We start from the raw sequence: 19,277 nt of genomic DNA on the forward strand, positions 1-19,277 counted from the left end.
GTGTTTTTTGGCTGATGCTATATAAGCTTGCTTTCTTGCATCATGTGCCCTTGCTAATGCTACCTTGACTATTTGATCATTTAAATGTAAATAGGCCTCCGGATTGACATCTGGAGGCCTATTTACATTTAAAACAACCTTTAAAAGTATTTGCTTTGTTTTGTCAACAGATATGGTTAGCTTATGAATTTTACACCAATCGTCTAAATCTAATAATATGTCATTGGCAATGTTTTCTAATTCCAAACGAGAATTACCAAAAATGAGGATTGCTAGATAATCGGGATAAGCCACTTTAATCGCACATTATCGTGTCCTCGATTAAGCCATTCATCAAGTAGAATTGCCCAAAACACTGGCCGTAGGACCGAATCTTGAGTACAACCTCTAGTGACTACCCGCATCACTGAACAATCTCCAGAGGAAACCACTAAGCCTCTATTTCCAATATAACTAGTTATTAGCCTATATAAAGGGACAGAGACCCCTGCCTCCCAGAACTTTGCCACCAAAAGGTGTCAAAGGACCTTTTGAAGTCCATGAAGAGGCCAAGGACATACTTGGTGCGAGAAAAATCTATGGAATCCAGCAAAAATTGGATGGCATCAATAGTAGATTTTCCTTTTCAGAAACCAAATTGAGATGCAGCCATGAGATTTATAGAAGAGTATTTGACCAGGAAACGTTTCACAATTAGTTATTCAAGAATTTTTACCAAAAAGGACAAAAGTGCTGTTGGTCGATAGGAAGAAGGGAAATTTTGTGGTTAATTGGGCTTTAATATAATTTTTAAATTGGCCAATTTGTAGGATTAGGAAACAGACCATCTTTCAAGCAAGCATTAAAAAGATTGATCAACAACATGGGTTTTTGAGTTTCCAAAATTTTTTCAAAACTGCTTCTAGCAAATCCAGACTTGGACATTTATTTTTACTAATTGATTCAATAGCCTCAGAGGTATTGAACAAAGCCTTCTCTCCTGACCCAGAATACATGATGTGCACCATTCTGAGGTTTGTTTGTTTATTATTTTCCGGAACAGAAATATACTGATGGATTATTACATTTAGTATAGCTTCGATAGATTCAACCCAAGAAAGAGAGAGAGTGTTTACATATTGTAAACTCTCTGCACTCATTTGTAGGGAGACTATGTCATTAATTAACACACAGATGGGGCCTCAAGTATCGCCATCAATAGCCCTCTGATAAAAAATAATACTGTGTGCTCTCGGATTTCTATAGGAACATAAAGCAGTTTTCAGTTGATGCCTATACTAATTGGATACTAATGTGATCACAAAGGAACTGGAAGCAAAAAATAATGTTGATATCATATACTTGGATTTCATGAAAGCTTTTGACACTGTTGCGCAGGAAGACTGCTATACAAATTGGAGCAGTATGGCATTTTGGGCAAGTTGATACAATGGATAAAGGGATGGTTGAGTGTGAGACGACAGAGAGTAGTAATCAATGGAGACTGCTCTTTGTGGACTGTTATTAATGAAGTTCCTCAGGGTTCAGTGTTGGGCCCGTTGTTGTTTTGTGTATTCATCAAAGATAATGATGAAGGTATATTTGTCTTAATGTCCAAGTTTGCAGATGATACATGGTTGTTGACGACAGTATGCTACTGCAACTGGATCTAGATAAGTTGGGCAAATGGGCTGAAAGAGGCAACTAAAGTTTAACATTGACAAATATGTTAATATGTAGCAATAACCCCAGAGTAACGTATCAACTGTGTGGTACTACACTGGCAGTGGTAGAGAGTGAAAAGGACCTGGGGGTAATTGTGCAGACAGATATGAAGCTCGCTGAGCAGTGCAGAGGGGCTACCAGAGCAGGTCGCGGAGTCTTGTCCATGATATATAAGAATTTTGCTAGCAGGGACAAGCATGTGATTACCCCATTGCACAGGTCTGGAGTCTTCATTTTAGGAAGGATGTAGAGTTGCTAGAATGAGTACAAAGGGCAACAAGATTGGTGAGGGGGACAAAGAGCTGCTCTTATCAAGAAAGGCTTAAGTTCTGCAAATTGCAACACCTTGAGATTAGGCACATGCGAGCTGATCTGATTGAAGTGTATAAGGCATTGAACAGGTTGAGCAAGTTCAATGCTGATGAAATTCTTCCTCTTGCTCAGATTAAGAACCTGAGGGGGCATAGATAAAAATTGAGGAAAGACAGTTGTAGAACAGATGTGCAGAAATTTGCATTTAGCCAGTGGGTAGTTGATTACTGGAACAGACTTCCATCTCTTGTTGTGAAAGTTGATAGTTTAAATAACTTTAAGGCTGAGCTGGACAGGTATTTAAAGAGACTTGATGGGTGAAATGGGAGGGGTGATTTTTTTTTTTTTTTTTTTTTTTTGGCTGATGCTGCATAAGCTTGCTTTCTTGCATTGTATGCCTCAACTAATGCTAATTTGTGTCCACAAGCACAAAAAGTCACTTCCATAGCAGACTGTTGTCTGCCTCAGGCATATGTACATGGTGGTGAAGTATGCATATAGGTAATCATACTTATGAAATTCAGCAAATTTGTAGATAATATAAATTATAATTCACTAGGTATTTATTTAAGCAGGTGCCATGAGTGAAATTTATAAACAAAAGCATGTCTATATATTATACCTATTTCCAATTTCATTTTACAATTTGGACCCATTACAATACATATTAGAATTCACAAAGAATTTATTTTAGCAAATTCAGCATTAGACATGTTTCAATAATAAAAGTTATCATATTTTAATATCCAAAAGAAATATAACATCATAACAAAATTATGTAATAAAATTTCTAATCAACGTTCTATTGTAGCTGTGTGGTTCACTTAATTATTAAATATGTAGCCTGTAACCTATATAGCTATCCTGGAATACAAACAGAAGATTATTTATTTATTATATAATTTAGACTAGGTATATGAGTCAGTTGCCACCTCTGCCCCATATGTCAACTCTCACAGGTTAACATGTTCACTGCCTTTATACATATAAGCATCAAACAGCATTAGAAATGTTGTGCCATCATGTATATGAGCTTAAAACATATCCTAGCATTATGTCTTAATGCACAGGAGCAGTGATTCTTAAGCAGTTAATAAATGAGTGCTGTAAAACTCAGTATTGGCACACTGACTGAACACTTTGCAGTAGCACTTGGTTTTTGTTTATTTCTTGCTTGTAGTGATGTAAATTTATGTACATAAATAAACTTTCACTATTAGCTATGAATTCCAAACCTTTACTTTTCAACCATTATTCATGAATTTTTGGAATGGCATGGATGTCAGAATATTGATGTTTTTCGCATTCCGAAAATTACAGTAAGTCGTATGTACTCTCAAATATCAGTGACAATGAATGTGTTAGAATTAGTTAAACTTATATGAAAAGATAAGTGCTATTATTTATTTATTTTTTTACTTCTGCAAGCTTCATATGCCTATGCTCCTTTACAGAGTACCACTTATTTATACATGTTACATAATAGTATATAATTTAGTTATATCTCATATATATAAATCTCAAACAATAAATATAAAATTAAGTTCCCCTCTAAGGGGCTTAGAGGGGAACAGGTATTCTGTGTGTTATCAGAATCTACACACAGAATACCTGTGTGTGGATCGATCCCATGTCTTTCTATTACAGAAGATTTAGGAGAAGTCCAGTTGGCCTGCCTCCCTAAAATCCACTCATGCACACCTTCTCGATGGTAAACCCCGTTACGTCACTTAGGTGGCAACGAACGTGTAGAGTGGTTCTCTTCAAGACGCCTGCTCAGCGTGAAGAGGAAAAGACCAAACCCTCCAGAATATGACAGCACGATGAAACAAATGGCCCTCAGTCCCCAGCGGCTTTCACTCCCCCTCTTACAGCAGCGAGAGGATCAAAGTGGAAGCAGAGGGTGCTAAGAATCTCTGGGTATGACCAGGCTGCCATGCACGGAAACTGAACTTGGCCTGTTATAACATAAGATCACTCATCGTTGAAGACAGGATATTAGAGCTGGAAAAGGAACTAGAAAATGTGAATTGGGATATCATTGGTTTGGCTAAAACAAGAAGAAGAAGCAGAAGAAATGAATCACTTATAAGTTTATCAAGTGGAAATCTGCTGTACACCAATGGAAACAGTGAAAGGAGTGAAGGTGGAGTTGGCTTTCTGGTCCATAAAGATATAAAAAACAACATTTTGGAATTCAAAAGTATATCACCAAGGGTGTCAAGACTAATACTCAAGATTTCTAAAAGGTACAAGCTAAAGGTTATGCATCGACATCGAGCCATGATGATGAAGAGGTTGAAGAAATGTACACCGAAATTGAGTCCTCTAGATGGGAAGAAGACCCACTACACTATTATTATGGGGGACTTCAATGCTAAGGTTGGAAAAAGACAAAACAGTGCAGAAAGGGGAATTATAGGAAATTTTGGAATTGGTGAAAGAAATGAAAGACTTGTGGAATTTGCAGAATCTCAAGGATTGTCAGTAATGAACACTTTTTTCAAGAAAAGGGTTAACAGAAAGTGGACATGGAAGAGCCCAAATGGATTAACAATTAATGAAATCGACTTCATCCTCACTAACAGAAGATATATCGTGAATGATGTTACTGTCCTGAATAAGGTAAATGTTGGAAGCGATCACAGAATGGTAAGATGCACACTTGATATAGATGTAAGAAGGGAAAAAAACTGACTCAAGTAAATAATATGAAGGTCTTTGAGATAACAGAAGAGAAGAAAGAGCAGTATGTACTGGAACTTAAAAACAAGTTTGAGCTTGGTCCTGAACAGACTGCTCAGGACCAAGATATCGACGAGGAATATTACAACTTTCTGAAAGTGATAAAGCCCAATAAACCTATAGGGAAAAAGAAATCCAAAGAAGAAAAAATTAGTCAAGAAACACTTGTAATGATGAACCGAAGGTGACAAATGAAGAGCAAGATAAACACTGACAAGAAGAAAATTGAGTATACTGAGTTATGCAAAGCCATTAGACAGTGAGGACATAAGAAGATTTAATACAAGAAAAGTAGAACAAGCATTAAGGGAAAACAAAGGACTTAAATCAGCAGCCATGAGCAGTAATACAGAAAGACAAATGATACTGAAACTGAAGAATAGCGATGGTGTACTTATAAATAGCAGAGAAGGCATAATTCAAATAGCAGAAGACTACTATAGAGAATTATACAAGGAGCGAGGGAATGATGCCAGCAGTGGGGAAGATGGATCGCAAATGAGCAACACATACGACATACCCGATATTCTTCCTGATGAGGTAGAACAGGCGTTGAAGAAAATGAAGAATCAGAAAGCCCCGGGGGAAGATGAAGTTACTGTAGAGTTCTTAAAATTGGGAGGAAAAGACATAACACAAAAACTGGCAAGGCTCTTCACAAAATGCATTAGAAAAGGTGACGCCTAAGCAGTGGAATAATGCAATCATAGTTTTGCTGCATAAGAAAGGAGTAAAATCAGAAATTGGAAATTATAGACCAATTAGAAAGAATACTTGATGAAAATCAACCGAAAGAGCAAGCTGGCTTTAAGATAATACGTGAAGGTGATCCATAGTTGAGAATCTCAACTATGGATCACCTTCACGTATTATCACAGCTAATGGAGAAAGCAAATGAATGTAAAACACCATTATGGCTGGCATTTGTGGATTATGAAAAGGCATTTGACTCCATACATCATAAGGCAATGTTTCGGGCACTGGAAAGACAAGGCATAGATACCCCATATATTATGATTTTGAAGAAAATATATGAAAACGCTACCTCCTTTATTAGATTAGACAAAGACAGTAGCAAATTTAAAATCGAGAAAGGAATTCGACAAGGAGAGACAATATCTCCGAAGCTGTTTACTGCTGCCCTTGAGGAAGCTTTCAGAAGATTAGACTGGTCGCAGAAAGGAGTCATTGTGAATGGAGAGTACTTGCAGATGACATTGTGGTCATAAGCAATGTGGAGTCATATACTTATCTGGGACAAGTTATTATCTGTAATAATGATAAATGGCTGGAAGTCAAGAGAAGAAAAATTTTGGATGGATAGCATTCAGGAAATATATAGTCACATACTGAAGAGCAATATCCCAGTTTGTCTGAAACATAAAATAATGAACCAATGTATACTCCCCACCATGACTTATGGAAGTGAAACTTTGGCACTCACCAAAAGAATGGAAGAGAAGCTGAGAACTACACAGCGAAGGATGAAATGAGTTATATTGGGAATCAGACTGTTAGATAAGAAGAAAAACACATGGATTAGGCAGCAAACTCAAGTAAAGGACATTCTTATCAAAACTAAAGAACTAAAATGGTCTTGGGCAGGACTTATAGCTCGAAGACATGATGACAGATGGACTAAGAAAATAACAGAATGGTACCCAAGAGGAGTTAGAAGAAAACCTGGAAGACAATGGCGGAGATGGATAGATGAAATTCATGAGTTGCTGGAGTTGCTGCACTTCATCCTGCAGTGGTTTGAAAATGGCTGATGATGATAAAATTAAGAAATTTAATAAAATTAATTAATACTTACATAACAGTGTATTTGGTTATTAAATTATAAATTAATAATAGGACACATTATGATATATAAATATATCAATATTTCAATTCCTTAAAGGAGATATACTAATATAAAACTTAAAATTTATACAAACCTTCATAAATGTCATAAGATTGTGAATTTTTGCCCAAGGGAATATGTGAAAATATTTAATGTTTCAGAATGATTTCAATGCTGTGTGTGTTACCCACGGAAACGTCTGCATTTGATACCCCTGTTTCAGACCAATTGATTTTATAACTTCAGTATTACATTTGGGGCTTTGAATTATTGATTATATTACAAAAAATACAATTAATAATAGTATATTTCTTCCTGCAGAAACTGATAATCATATTTCCTAGATCAAAAATTACACAAGTGATCAGTGCTATTCTTGAAATACGTGCAATTGTCCAGAATTCAGTGTTGCGTTTGATTTTTCTGGCATACAATACAGTGACTGATGTAACGTTGCAATCATTGTAATTTGGTCAGGAAAATATTTAAACTGATGCACCATAGTTGTCATTTGAACAGCAAAGAGTGGGTCCTTCTACATGGTTGTTTCAATACCACCATGTAGAAGTTATTTTCAGGATGATTCACAAATAATGTGATGTACAGGTGGATTAAAGGTTCACCAATCAAAAACATTTTTTGCATGTATAAAACCACTAGCCCCAATTTTAATTAAGCTTGGATTCTATTTTATAAATCATATTAATTGTGGCTAAAATATAAAATCACTACAATTTTTAAATGAATTTTTCATGAATATTTTTAATATTAAAATTGAATTGACATACTTTACATAAACAAATTACATGTAAAAATGGAATATTGATTAAAAAATCTGCTATTTAATATCATTTAAGATTTTAATATTGATGTACATCTGTAATCTTGAATTTTGCTGAATTTGCTAACAAATTCTCTGATTTATATTATAATAGGCCTAAAATTAATAAATAGGTTTAATAAGTGACTTCACTTTGGCATTTTGCTTAAATAATCTGTGAATTAATTTAATTTTTACATTAATAAAAATTATATCAAACATAAAAAAATACTTTTATTATTATGAAAATATATTTTTTAAATGATACATTAAAATATATTAAATATTTTTATTTTTTCGTTTAATATAATTTTTATTATATTGTACACTGTATCTCACATTAAGTCAGATAAACTTGTCAACAGAAAACTAAATTATGTGGATGCCAAAATCCAAGGACATTTTATTTTTGCTCTCCAAGAAAAAAACAACTGTATCTCACAACTTCATGGAAAGTAAATTTTGTTATCTTTGCAACTTGCCACCTGCATGTTAATAATGCATTCTCCACACTCATTTGATCAAAGGGAAATCACAGGAGTTTACTTTTGAGGAAACAAGCGAAAAAAATAGCACTTTAAGCTACTTTTCATGAATGGCTCTTTGTACACATGTAAACCTACACTCATTGTGCTGGATTTTTCACCGGACAAAAATTCAACACAATGTGCCGGGTGTAAATGCACCTTTAGAAGTTAAAAGTATACAAACTTTTCTTAGCTGTTTAATTGAAATTTTTTTCTTCCATACACTACTCAGATTCAATATATTATTTGCAGATTGGCATATGTTTTCTGATCAAGAATATCGTCATTCAACAAAGAATCAGTTATCGTGAAACAGCCACTGCAATGGTGGCTCACATATTAGTGATACCATTTGTATAAAATATTTGCAACTTCACAATCTAAAGAGAACATTATCATCAATGTTCTCTTTGAATTGATACATGCTAGCATCAACAATACTGCTAGCATGTAACAATTCGGCCATGCTAGCATCAACAGTAATGCTAGCATGTCTGAACTTTCTTTTGTCATTACTGGAGGAACTAGTTTCTTCAAAGAAGAAAACTGAAGGCAGAACGTATAAAATTATGTGATGTGTACTTGAGCAGGAGATTATAAGTGCAAGGATGCAGAATTTTGTGCTTGTGGAAACGGATGACTTTTTTGGATTTTTTAACTGTCTTTTTTGATTAATTAACATATTAAATTTTGTTTTACAAATAGTTTAAGATAGTCTTTGTCACAATCGTTAGCTTACTTTTAAATTTAGCTAGTGATTTTGTAACTTATGACACTATTTGTACCGCTATTGTATTGGTGTTTTGGAGCGAATATTAGCATGTCATAAGGAGTGCAGAGAATAGTAGGGTTTCAGCTGTAATAAATAAGTAGCTCAAAGGTTCTAATCACTTGTTGGGCATATATCTCTTTTGTGTTTAGCTAAGGAATTTTTAATTTTTAGCAAGGACATAACTAATTTAACATCGCAATCGTTATGTTATGCTATACCATATCTTAACTTGATAGTATAATACATATCACTACATTTAGGAATCTTTTAAAATAGTGTAGTATTGTCAATTAATCAATTAAATTGCATTTAAATGGAAATCATGCCAGAGATTAGAGCAGCAAAGCAACAGGCACAAAGTAGCAGGAGTGCTGTGGTTAGGGGGAGAAATGAAGGGGGTAATTCTCCAACACATCAAAGCCTAGAGAAATGCGAAACTTGTGAAATCTTTTCAGACCTTTCTCAAACAGTAGCAGACCTTTCTCTCTCAAATCCAGCCAGAGAGGGTGAAGAAATTAGGCGGCAACTCAGCATTCTGATGGGCATTTATAATAGTTTGTAGATTAATATAGATGCCCTTGAAGGAATTAAAATGGGGCCCATCAAGCTGTCAGCTGACTAACTCAATGCCAATCTTCAATACAGAATGCACTGGTCCCACATGAGATAGTTATTGTCAGTGACTCTACTGTCATGGAAACAGAAAATATGTTGTGCAAGAAGGATAGGTGGAAATGGACCAGGATATTTCTGCCAAGGGCAAAAGTAGATGATGTTATAGAGCAGATGTTATCTTTTAAGGGCACAAAACGTGATAGTGTTGTATGCATTGGCACTAATGATATTAAGGGTAAGAGATCTAAGGACTTACTTATCAAGTAAGTCCTTACTTTTTGCCAACATAGTTGGCAAAAAGTTGTGGGTTATGACTGAATTTGAAAGTGTCTGCAATTCTGCCCAGACACAATAGGAGGGAGTATATGATGAGGGCCTTGTCAATCAATTCAGCCCTGGCAAGAATCTTTCTCTTTTGAAAGAGATTCTTGCATTGCTATTAATGGTACATGCAGCAACCAGGGGTTTTAGGCCCTTCTGTGGGTCATCATGGAACAAATGAATACATGGGCTGTGTTAGAGTAAATAAGGGTAAGAACACGAGCATGTATATTTACATGTACACTAATGCTAGGAGCATTGTAAATAATTTGATGAATTTGAAATACTGATTAAGTCGTCGAATGCAGATGTTGTAGAAATAGCAGAGACATGGTGTCACTCAAACATAAGAGATGCTGAATTGGAATATGGAGAATACAATGTATACAGGAAGGACAGACAAGACGGGAAATTTAGAGGGGTTATGCTTTTAGTTAAGAAGAACATTAAATCTAAGGTAGTGCATCCAGTTGACTTGGGTGAAGAGTGTAATTTTGAGTTAGTTTGGTGTGATATAAGCAGTAGGAATGTGTTATAGGCTTAATGACTATGGTGAGTATACCAAATAGCTACACAGAGAAATATAAATGAGCAATAAATCAGAATGTCTCAATGGGGGTTTTAACTTTCCAGATTTGACTGGAATTTGTGGGTTGGTCACTCACACACTAGCAAGACTTTTGTGGATTTCCTGGTTGACTGTTTTCTACAGCGGCATGCTAGAGGCAAGAAGAGGATACAATACTCTTGATCTGGTTACCAGTAGTGATTCTTCATGCATCAAGATTCTGCAGATAAAAGACCCACGGGGTGGCAGCAATCACAGTGTACTAATGTGGAATTTCGTTGAAGACAACTACTGTCAAGGGTAAAGGGAAAGGCTTTTGCTTTTTGTAAGGGTGGCTATGGAGGTCTCAGACAGTTTTTAAATTGTGTGCAGTGGGACCAACTGCAGAAGTATTCAGGGAAGTAATCAAAGAAGCTACTAGGCTTTTCATACCAATAAAGAGATACTGTTCGAGGTTTAGACCTAAATGGATGTCAGATGAACTATTGAGACACGTGGCAGAAAAGAAAAGTGCATGGAATGAATATAACTTATCAGGTGTTATAGAAGCCTATGACAGTTATAAACTAGTCTGCGATCAAGTCACAAAGAAAGTTAGGCAAGCTAAGACAGATTATGAAACGTCTCTGGCAAAGAAAAACTGAAAGACTTCTATGCATGCTTATATTAACAGTGGAAGGTTGAATCACATTGGGCCACGATGTCTATGGGTTAACTGTTGATGACCTCCTCAGGTTGCAGACAAATTGAACAGATAATTTGCATCTACATTCACACATGAATTCTTTAGGGAAGGGGACGCCAGAAATTTATAAAACTGTTAACAAGGAACTAAATGACTTTGTGAGAACTGAAAGGAAAGAGGAGGAGAAAATGTTGAGGATGGATATATAAAAAAAGGCATTCTTGGATTCAGGGGATGCTCCAAATGGACTGGAGATATGTGAATGAATCATTAATTCATAAAGGGGGATCAAAAGGCAACACGAGTTATTACAGACCTGTTAGCTTAACGTCTGTTTCAGGGAAAATAATGCAGGGCCATTTGGGAAGTATGAGGAAATTAGAGTGCAATCATAGCATGGATTTGTCAAGGGGTGGTCTTGTCTAAGCAACCTGATAGGTTTTTACGATGTAGTGTCCAATTAACTGGATGAAAAAAATAATTTTGACATCATATACTCAGATTTCAGGAAGGCTTTTGTTTGATACTGTTGCACATAAGAGACTGCTGTACAAATTGGAGCAGTGTGATATTAAGGGCAAGTTGCAGCTATGGATAAAGGGATGGTTAAGTGGAAGAAGACAGAGTTGTTATTATTGGGCACTGCTCTTCGTGGACTAATGTCAGTGGAGTTCCCAAGTGTTCAGTGCTGGGTCCACTGTTGTTTTCAATATTTATCAATGATATTGATGAAGGTATATCAGGTTATTGTTTGCAGAAGATACAACAGCTGGCAAGGTGACTAACAATAATGAAGAATGAAAAACAGCTGGGGATAATTGTGCAGTCAGACATGAAATTCTCTGAGCACTGCAGGCATGCAAGATGAGAGCTCATCTGTTTTGTCAATGATATACAGAAACTTTGCTAGGAAGGATTAGAAGATGATTATCAATTTGTATTAGGCCATGGTTAGTTGCATCTTTGGTACTGTATACAGGTCTGGATGCCTCACTTTAGGAAGGATGTAGAACTGCTAGAACAGGTGCATAGAAATGCAACCAGATTGGTGAAGGGAACAAAAGAGTGCTCTTACATAGAAAGGCTCCAATTGTGCAAATTGTAGCATCTCGAGACACTGCACTGCAGAGAGATTTGACTGAGGTGTTTAAATATTTGAATGGATTCTGTAAGGTGAATATTAATGATATTATTATTCTTACACTTCCTAAGACTACACACATAAATTCAAGTTCAGGAAGAATGGTTGCAGGATAGATGCACAGAAATGTGCCTTCAGGTGGCGAGTGGTTGATTGCTGGAACAGGCTTCCATCTGTTGTGGAAGTGAATGGGCTGGATAAATTTAACGAGAATTAGACAAATTTTTGCAGGGTACAGATGAGTGAACTGGTTGTTTTTTTTTTGTCTTTTTTTGTTGATGCTATATAAACCTGCTTTCTTGCATCATTTGTCATTATTACTACTACTACAAGTAATTACAGACCTGTCAGATTACCTTCAGTTCTAGGGAATATAATGGAGTTACTGGTTAAAGAAGTAACTCAAGATCATCTAGACAAGATTGCAGTTATTGTTCAGACACAGCATGGGTTTGTTAAGTGGAAATCTTGCCTGACCAATTTGTCTGGATACTACAATGTGGTCACAGGAACTGGATGAAAAAAATAATTTTAATATCACTTACTTGGATTTCAATAAAGTTTTTGATACTGTTGCACATAAAAGACTGCTGAATAAATTGGTCTGGAGAGTAGGCACCTGCATGGTGACCTGATTGAGGTTTATAAGGTCTTGAAAGGTTTGAGCAAGCTCAATGCTGATGGGATTCTTTCTCTTACTCACATTATGCACCTGTAAACATTAATTCAAATTGAGGAATGATAATTGCAGAACAGATGTATGGAAATTTGCCTTTAGCTAACAAGTGGTTTTACTGGAACAAACTTCTATCTGTTGATGTGGAAGTTGATAGCTTTAGTAAATTCAAGGGAGAACTATACAAACTTTTGGAGGGAATGATAAGTGAAATATAAAGGGTTTTTTTTTTTTGCTGATTTGTATAAGCTTGGTTTCTTGCATCATATGTCTCTACTAATATTAATGTTAATTTTCAATTTGATTCTATTTCTACTGTTCCTGAACTTTTGTTTCTAGCCTTAATGTTAACATCTGCCATTATGAGGCAATGGTGCAAATACATCATGCCTATTGTTTTCAATATGTTTGTCCTACTCATAAACATGAAATCATACTCCCAGTGGATAGAGTTTATAAAATTTTACATTTGGCTTGGCTCCTTTAGAAAGATTCGTCAGGTGATTCAAATTTCATTAAAATAGTCAAACAGAAATCAGACAATTATAATTTTTGTTCATATATATCATATAGATATCATATCATAATGCTGTAACTAAAATGCTGGAAATCTGTTTGTGTCAGTGTATAATTGGATGGGAAAAATGGCAGAGATGCACAAAAAAGAAAAATTACCAGTTTAACCTAGCACAAAATTGCTTCTTAAAGAGCTCCTTTTGTTATCAACTTACTAAATACAGTAAATTCCTGTTATAGCGCTTTTCAGGGGACAGGTCCCAAAAATAGCACTTTATGCCACTTTTTATTTTCTGTCAATATTTTGATAGATAACATTGATTTTTCATTTTTTGTAGTGTTTTTGTAGCAGTGGATCTTAAGAATGAAAAAAAAATTATATTAAACTAAACATATTGTGAATATTATATACATGATAAAGTTGTACTAACATAATATTAATAATGATGCCATTAATAAGATTTATTGTTGCTATGCTTAAAACATATAAAGGCACTAGTCACTGAAATTATTACATCTGGATTTAACCTTTAAAAAACATCAATATATAAGCACAAAAACATTTCAAATGGTAACACCATAGCTGTTAAAAAAAAAAAAAAAAAATACATGACACTTCATGGGACCAGAAAAAAAGGGATCCAAAGGTAAGATAATATAAGCAGGAGCATTATAATGGGAGCTTGCTGAATATAAATAAATTATTACTACAGGTATAATTAAATGGATTATTACCACAGGTGTCTGGAGACTAGGCACCTGCGAGGTGATCTGATTGAGGTGTATAAAGCCCTGAATGGTTTGAGCATGCTCAATGCTGATGGAATTCTTCCTCTTGCTCAGAATAATTATTTGAGAGGTCATAAATTCAAATTGAGGAAAGACAGATATAGGATAGATGTGCAGAAGTTTGCCTTTGGCCAGCGGGTGGTTGGTTGGTGGAACACACTTCCATCCTTTATTGTGGAAGTTGATAGCCTAGATAAATTTAAGGCTGAGCTGGACAGGTAGTTGGAACGAACGGAGGGGTGAAATGGGAGCGTGTTTTTTTTTTGGATGATGTTGCATAAGCTTGCTTTCTTGCATCATATGCCTCTACTAATGCTAATCATTACTATTCTATTAATTGTAAAAGATCCATTTAAGTTCAATTTAGCCAGGAAGGAAGGAAATAAAGTACATTTACAAAAAATTGAGTGAGTGAATATTAAGTTGTGAGACATGTACAATGAAGTGAAAGGAACTAGTTTTATATATTAGTAATTAATTGGTAAAAGTTATTTGCATTACATTACACTTCTATTAATCATCAGAATATGTTACTAAATATGCTCCTTGCAGCAATGACCATGTAGGAGAAAATGCATCTTCAGGCCAGCATACAAGAATAAAAGCGAAGTTTCCTGCTTTCATTCAACAATATATATATATATATACACACACTGAGTGATCACTGAATTATGACCACCCCTATGAAATCTGAATGTGACCCATTGACCACGTGAGGTACGAGAGTGTGGAGTTAGTCGACCTACGTAGCATAGATAAGGTGTCAGTGGTTCAGTAGGTAGTAAAATTCCGAGCATGATGTGTAAATGGAATGATTTATTGGACTTTGATAAAGGACAGATTGTGGGTGCTTGACGAGCTGGTGCCTCGATTTCCCAAACGACTGAACTGGTGGGGTGTTTGAGAGCCACCATAGTTAAAGTGTCCCAGGCCTGGTGCCAAAATGGTCAAACAACGACCTGACAGCAAAACTGCAAAGGTCAGCAAAAGGTTGACGAGCACCGCAAAAGGTGAGCGCCGGGTCCGACAACTCGTACAGGCGAAGCACTGTTGAAGAGTTGGCTACCCAATATACTTGCATTATGGGCTATACCAGCAGACAACCCCTACAGCATCCTCTCCTAACCAAGGTTCATCAGCGTAAAAGACACCTGGTGCAAAGAGCATGCAAGTTGGAATTTAGAAGACTCGAAGAAGGTGTGCTGGTCGGATGAGTCATGTTATTTACTCCACACCGTGGATGGTCGTGTACGGATTTGGCATCAACAACATGAGGCTCTTCATCCATCATGCATGGTATCAAAAGTGCAGGCCGGTGGAGGCGGTTGTATGGTGTGGGGCATGTTTCACTGGCAGAAACTTGGACCCCTGGTGCATGTGGAACAACGTATCACTGGTCTCTGCTATCGTCAACTGCTTGCTGACTGTGTACACCCCACTATGTTACACTTTTTTCCAAATGGTGATGGTGTCTTCCAAGATGACAATGTGCCCAGCCATCGGGCACTTGTTGTGCAGGAATGGTTTGAGGAACACAGTTCTCACTTCCAGCATATCGATTAGCCTCCAAACACCCCCGATATCAATCCCATAGAACACTTGTAGGACACTATAGAAAGGCATATCAAGCATCTGGATACACCAATCACCTTCATACCGGTATTGCTGACCGCATTACACATAGCTTGGTTGGCCATACCTCCCGAACACTTCCAACATCTTGTTGAATCAATGCCACGCTGGATAGCTGCTGTACTGAGGGCAAAAGGAGAACCTACAAAGTATTAGGTAGGTGGTCATAATTCAGTGATCACTCAGTATATATACTGAGTGATTCTTGCACTACATACTGAGAGAGCCCTTGCACTACATCAGTATATATATATATATATATATATATATATATATATACTGAGTGATCGATGTGTGTGTGTGTGTGTGTGTGTGTGTACACACAGACTATCATAATTCAACACCCCTCCCTCCAATAACATCAGTTATTATTATGTAGTGTGGAAGACAGAGCACATCTAGTCGATATAATTAAACAGTACCATAACCTCCCACCAGCCCTTGCACTACATCAATTATTATCTAGTATGAAAGACTGAGAACATCTAGTTGACATAATTAAATAGTAGTGCATATATTGGTTCATATTATTGGACTGGGTAGCAAAATAGAAGTTGGGTATTATGTAAAGAGTAACCTTATTTTTGGCAATAGCATGGTTGGCTCTTCACTAGATTTCTTGGTGCTGGGAGTGGGGAGAACTTTTGTTTCTATTTGATATCATGCAACTGCTAAGCAGATCTGAAAATGAAAACAGTCAGTGTTATTTTATAATATAGTCTAAATATACTAGAAAATTACGGAACACTACATAGTAGAGAGTAAATTATTTTGCAAAGATAAATTTGATATAAACTTGCACTTTAATTCAGCTTTCTTTTTAGGATTGCATTTATTGATTGCTCAGAGAAGACGAAGGGCTTTAAAACAGACACTTTAACTGATAATGGTTCATTAATGTATGGCATATTACTAGAATTTCCTTCTGACACTGATGGTGGTAATTCTAGAATTTCCATCTGACACTGGATGGTGGTAATACATTGTATTGTCACATTTTTAATATTCATAACCGTGTTCGTAACCTTGTTAAAATGATTACTGCATCATAATGACATCATTTAGACGTTAATTTTAATTGACAAGCCAAGTTTTTTAACAGAAGAATATCATTTCTTAATTAGCTGCAGCCTCAGTAATGATTTAATTTAATCATTAAACAGGCAAGCCTTGCCCACAGCACAACTCATACATTGGTATGGTTTCTTTTTAAAGGATGGTGATGATTTTAAAATGTCCACTTAAGTTTTGGCACCAAAATAGCAAAGAATATTTTCCTGAAAAATAAAGTTTGAGATTCAAATAAAAACAGCAACTTCAGTTTTTTTAAATTGCAGGATACATGACATCTTATATCAGAGGCTATTATATGTATGATTTAAACAGTGGCATAAAACATTGGCCATTCTTTTTTTTTTTTTTATTTCTTGCAAAATGGTTATTTACATTTATAAATTTAGATAAACACTTTAATGAATATCACTATATTCAAAAATCAAAAATATTTCTGTCAATTTTTTAGCACCTTGAGGAAAATAAGTTCAGCAGAATGAGTTATTTATTTTTACATGGATCATGCATGAAGATATTAATCTGAATTTGTGCATATTAAAAACAACTAATAATAATAAAACTGTAACCCTCTTCATTATATATATTTTACTTCATTTCATTTAGGGAACAAATCAAATAAAAAATATCCATGCTACAGCAGAACTTAGTTAACATACTGGAATGTTCTCTGTGACTAATAATTCAGTTTAAGAGAATACAATTTTGTACAAGATAAAAATTCATCGCAAATTTTCTGCCTATACTTCAAGATTTATAAGTAATATTACTAGAAGGAACTTAACTTCACACTTTTAAAGAAATGTGAAAGGCCATAATTCCAAAAGTCAAAAATACGTCTGAGACATTTGATTTTGGAACAAACACACACACACACACACACACACACACACACACACACACACACACACACACACACACACACACACACACACACACACACACACACACACACAATAACACTGGGTTGGGGGGGGGGGGGACAAGCAAGCAGATTCCACTGTAATATCTGTCTGTACAATTATAAATTACAAGATAGACATGTAAAATAGCATGGTGGTTTTTTTTTTTTTTTGGTTTTTTTTTATTGAAAATCTGTTGCAGTATATATCTTCAATTTCAATGTAGAGATTATTAATAATTAAACTAAGTTTATTTTAATAACGGAAAATTGCAATGAACATTTTCTTGCATTATGCAGGAACGCTCTCTCTCTCAAAAAAAAAAAAAAAAAGAAAACAGGAACGCTCTCTCTCTCAAAAAAAAAAAAAAAAAGAAAAAAGAAAAAAAAAAAAGCTTTATAACAAATGAAATGTTCATTCCCTTTTTATTTACCTATCCATTTGGTCCCTTCAAAATGTATCAATACCGAAATCAAATTACAAACCCTATTATTTGTATGATTTGAATTGAGTGGCATTTCTTAAGTTGGGGAAAATCGATGAGGGCTCCCTATTGCTTATATTTGCTTAAATAAATTCAAAGGAAAAGAAAAATTTTTGAGAAATTCAATATTATCTGAATCAGTGATCGAAATTTAAAGAATACAATATTCATAACAGAAAACACAAAAACAAATCAGTCAATAATATTTTGAAACATTCTACAAAAGTCTGAACTTAAAAATTGTACAATTTTAAATTGTAGGAAAAAAAAAAAATTTAATTCTGTAATATGTACATATGTTCTACAATTCTTGTATTTACATATATATGAAATTTCCAGTTAAGCTGTAACTTCTATCTGATTATAGTACTGGGCTTCTTCACAATTGGAGAGGTTTTAACAAAGCCAGTTAGTGGAGGAGGCCCTAGAACTGGTGGCATTTGCTGCTGAGTTATTCCGCTTTGAGTATTACTTTTGGCTAAGTCAGGTACAGATGGGGTTAAAGTACTTACAGTATAAACTTCAAAATTATCTGATACTTTATTTGGAGAACCATGAGATGAATGGGAATCTACTTCAGAGTTACTTGTATTTAAAACTGCCCGAATGCCTTGCAATGCATATATTTCTCTTAATATCATTAGCACTGTATCTTGAGATTCCCTAACAAAAAACAAAAATTCCAAATTATATTTTGTATTACACACTTAGAAGTTATAGTATGTCTTAAAGTACTGTTTTATTGGACTAAATTCAAAAAATAGCAAGGGCTTTTTTCAGTACTCACCTTGATCGATCTGCAATTGTTATGGTTTGAATGGCAAGAGGTGACTAGCTTTAAGGTGATTGGTTCTTAAATTAAGGGGTGGGTAAATAGTAATTATAATGGAAACGGGATTAAAATATGCGCAAGGAAGTAGAAGTGCACTAACTTCGTCCTTGGTTGTCATTAAATTGGGTTAAAATTCAGATTTCACAGTCAGATCTCACATTTCAGATTTCACAATCAGATCTTCCAACAAATATTTGGGTTACCCATGGGTTTGGGCACTCTGCTCCCCTTTCCGAAATTTACTTAGCCACAGTCGAAAATAAAATCCTACAACCTTACCATTCTGAGATAAAGTTATACATGTGATACACCAATGATG

At 35.3% G+C, this 19,277-nt stretch overlaps 1 protein-coding gene across 1 annotated transcript in view; it reads right to left on the minus strand.

Moving 5' to 3' along the window:
- Positions 1-18,441: 18,441 nt before the first annotated feature.
- Positions 18,442-19,277, minus strand: part of PAPLA1 (Phosphatidic Acid Phospholipase A1) — a 334,165-nt gene continuing 333,329 nt past the window's right edge. Inside the window, exon 16 of the mRNA XM_090384561.1 lies at positions 18,442-18,789. Within this exon, the coding sequence (XP_090240687.1) occupies positions 18,480-18,789 (310 nt within the window). The 3' untranslated portion in view covers positions 18,442-18,479. The remainder of the gene's footprint in view (positions 18,790-19,277) is intronic.

The sequence above is a fragment of the Mastigoproctus giganteus genome, chromosome 11 (assembly GCF_048544385.1).
Source record: "Mastigoproctus giganteus isolate SK-2022 chromosome 11, ASM4854438v1, whole genome shotgun sequence".
In the NCBI taxonomy this organism is placed as follows: domain Eukaryota; kingdom Metazoa; phylum Arthropoda; class Arachnida; order Uropygi; family Thelyphonidae; genus Mastigoproctus; species Mastigoproctus giganteus.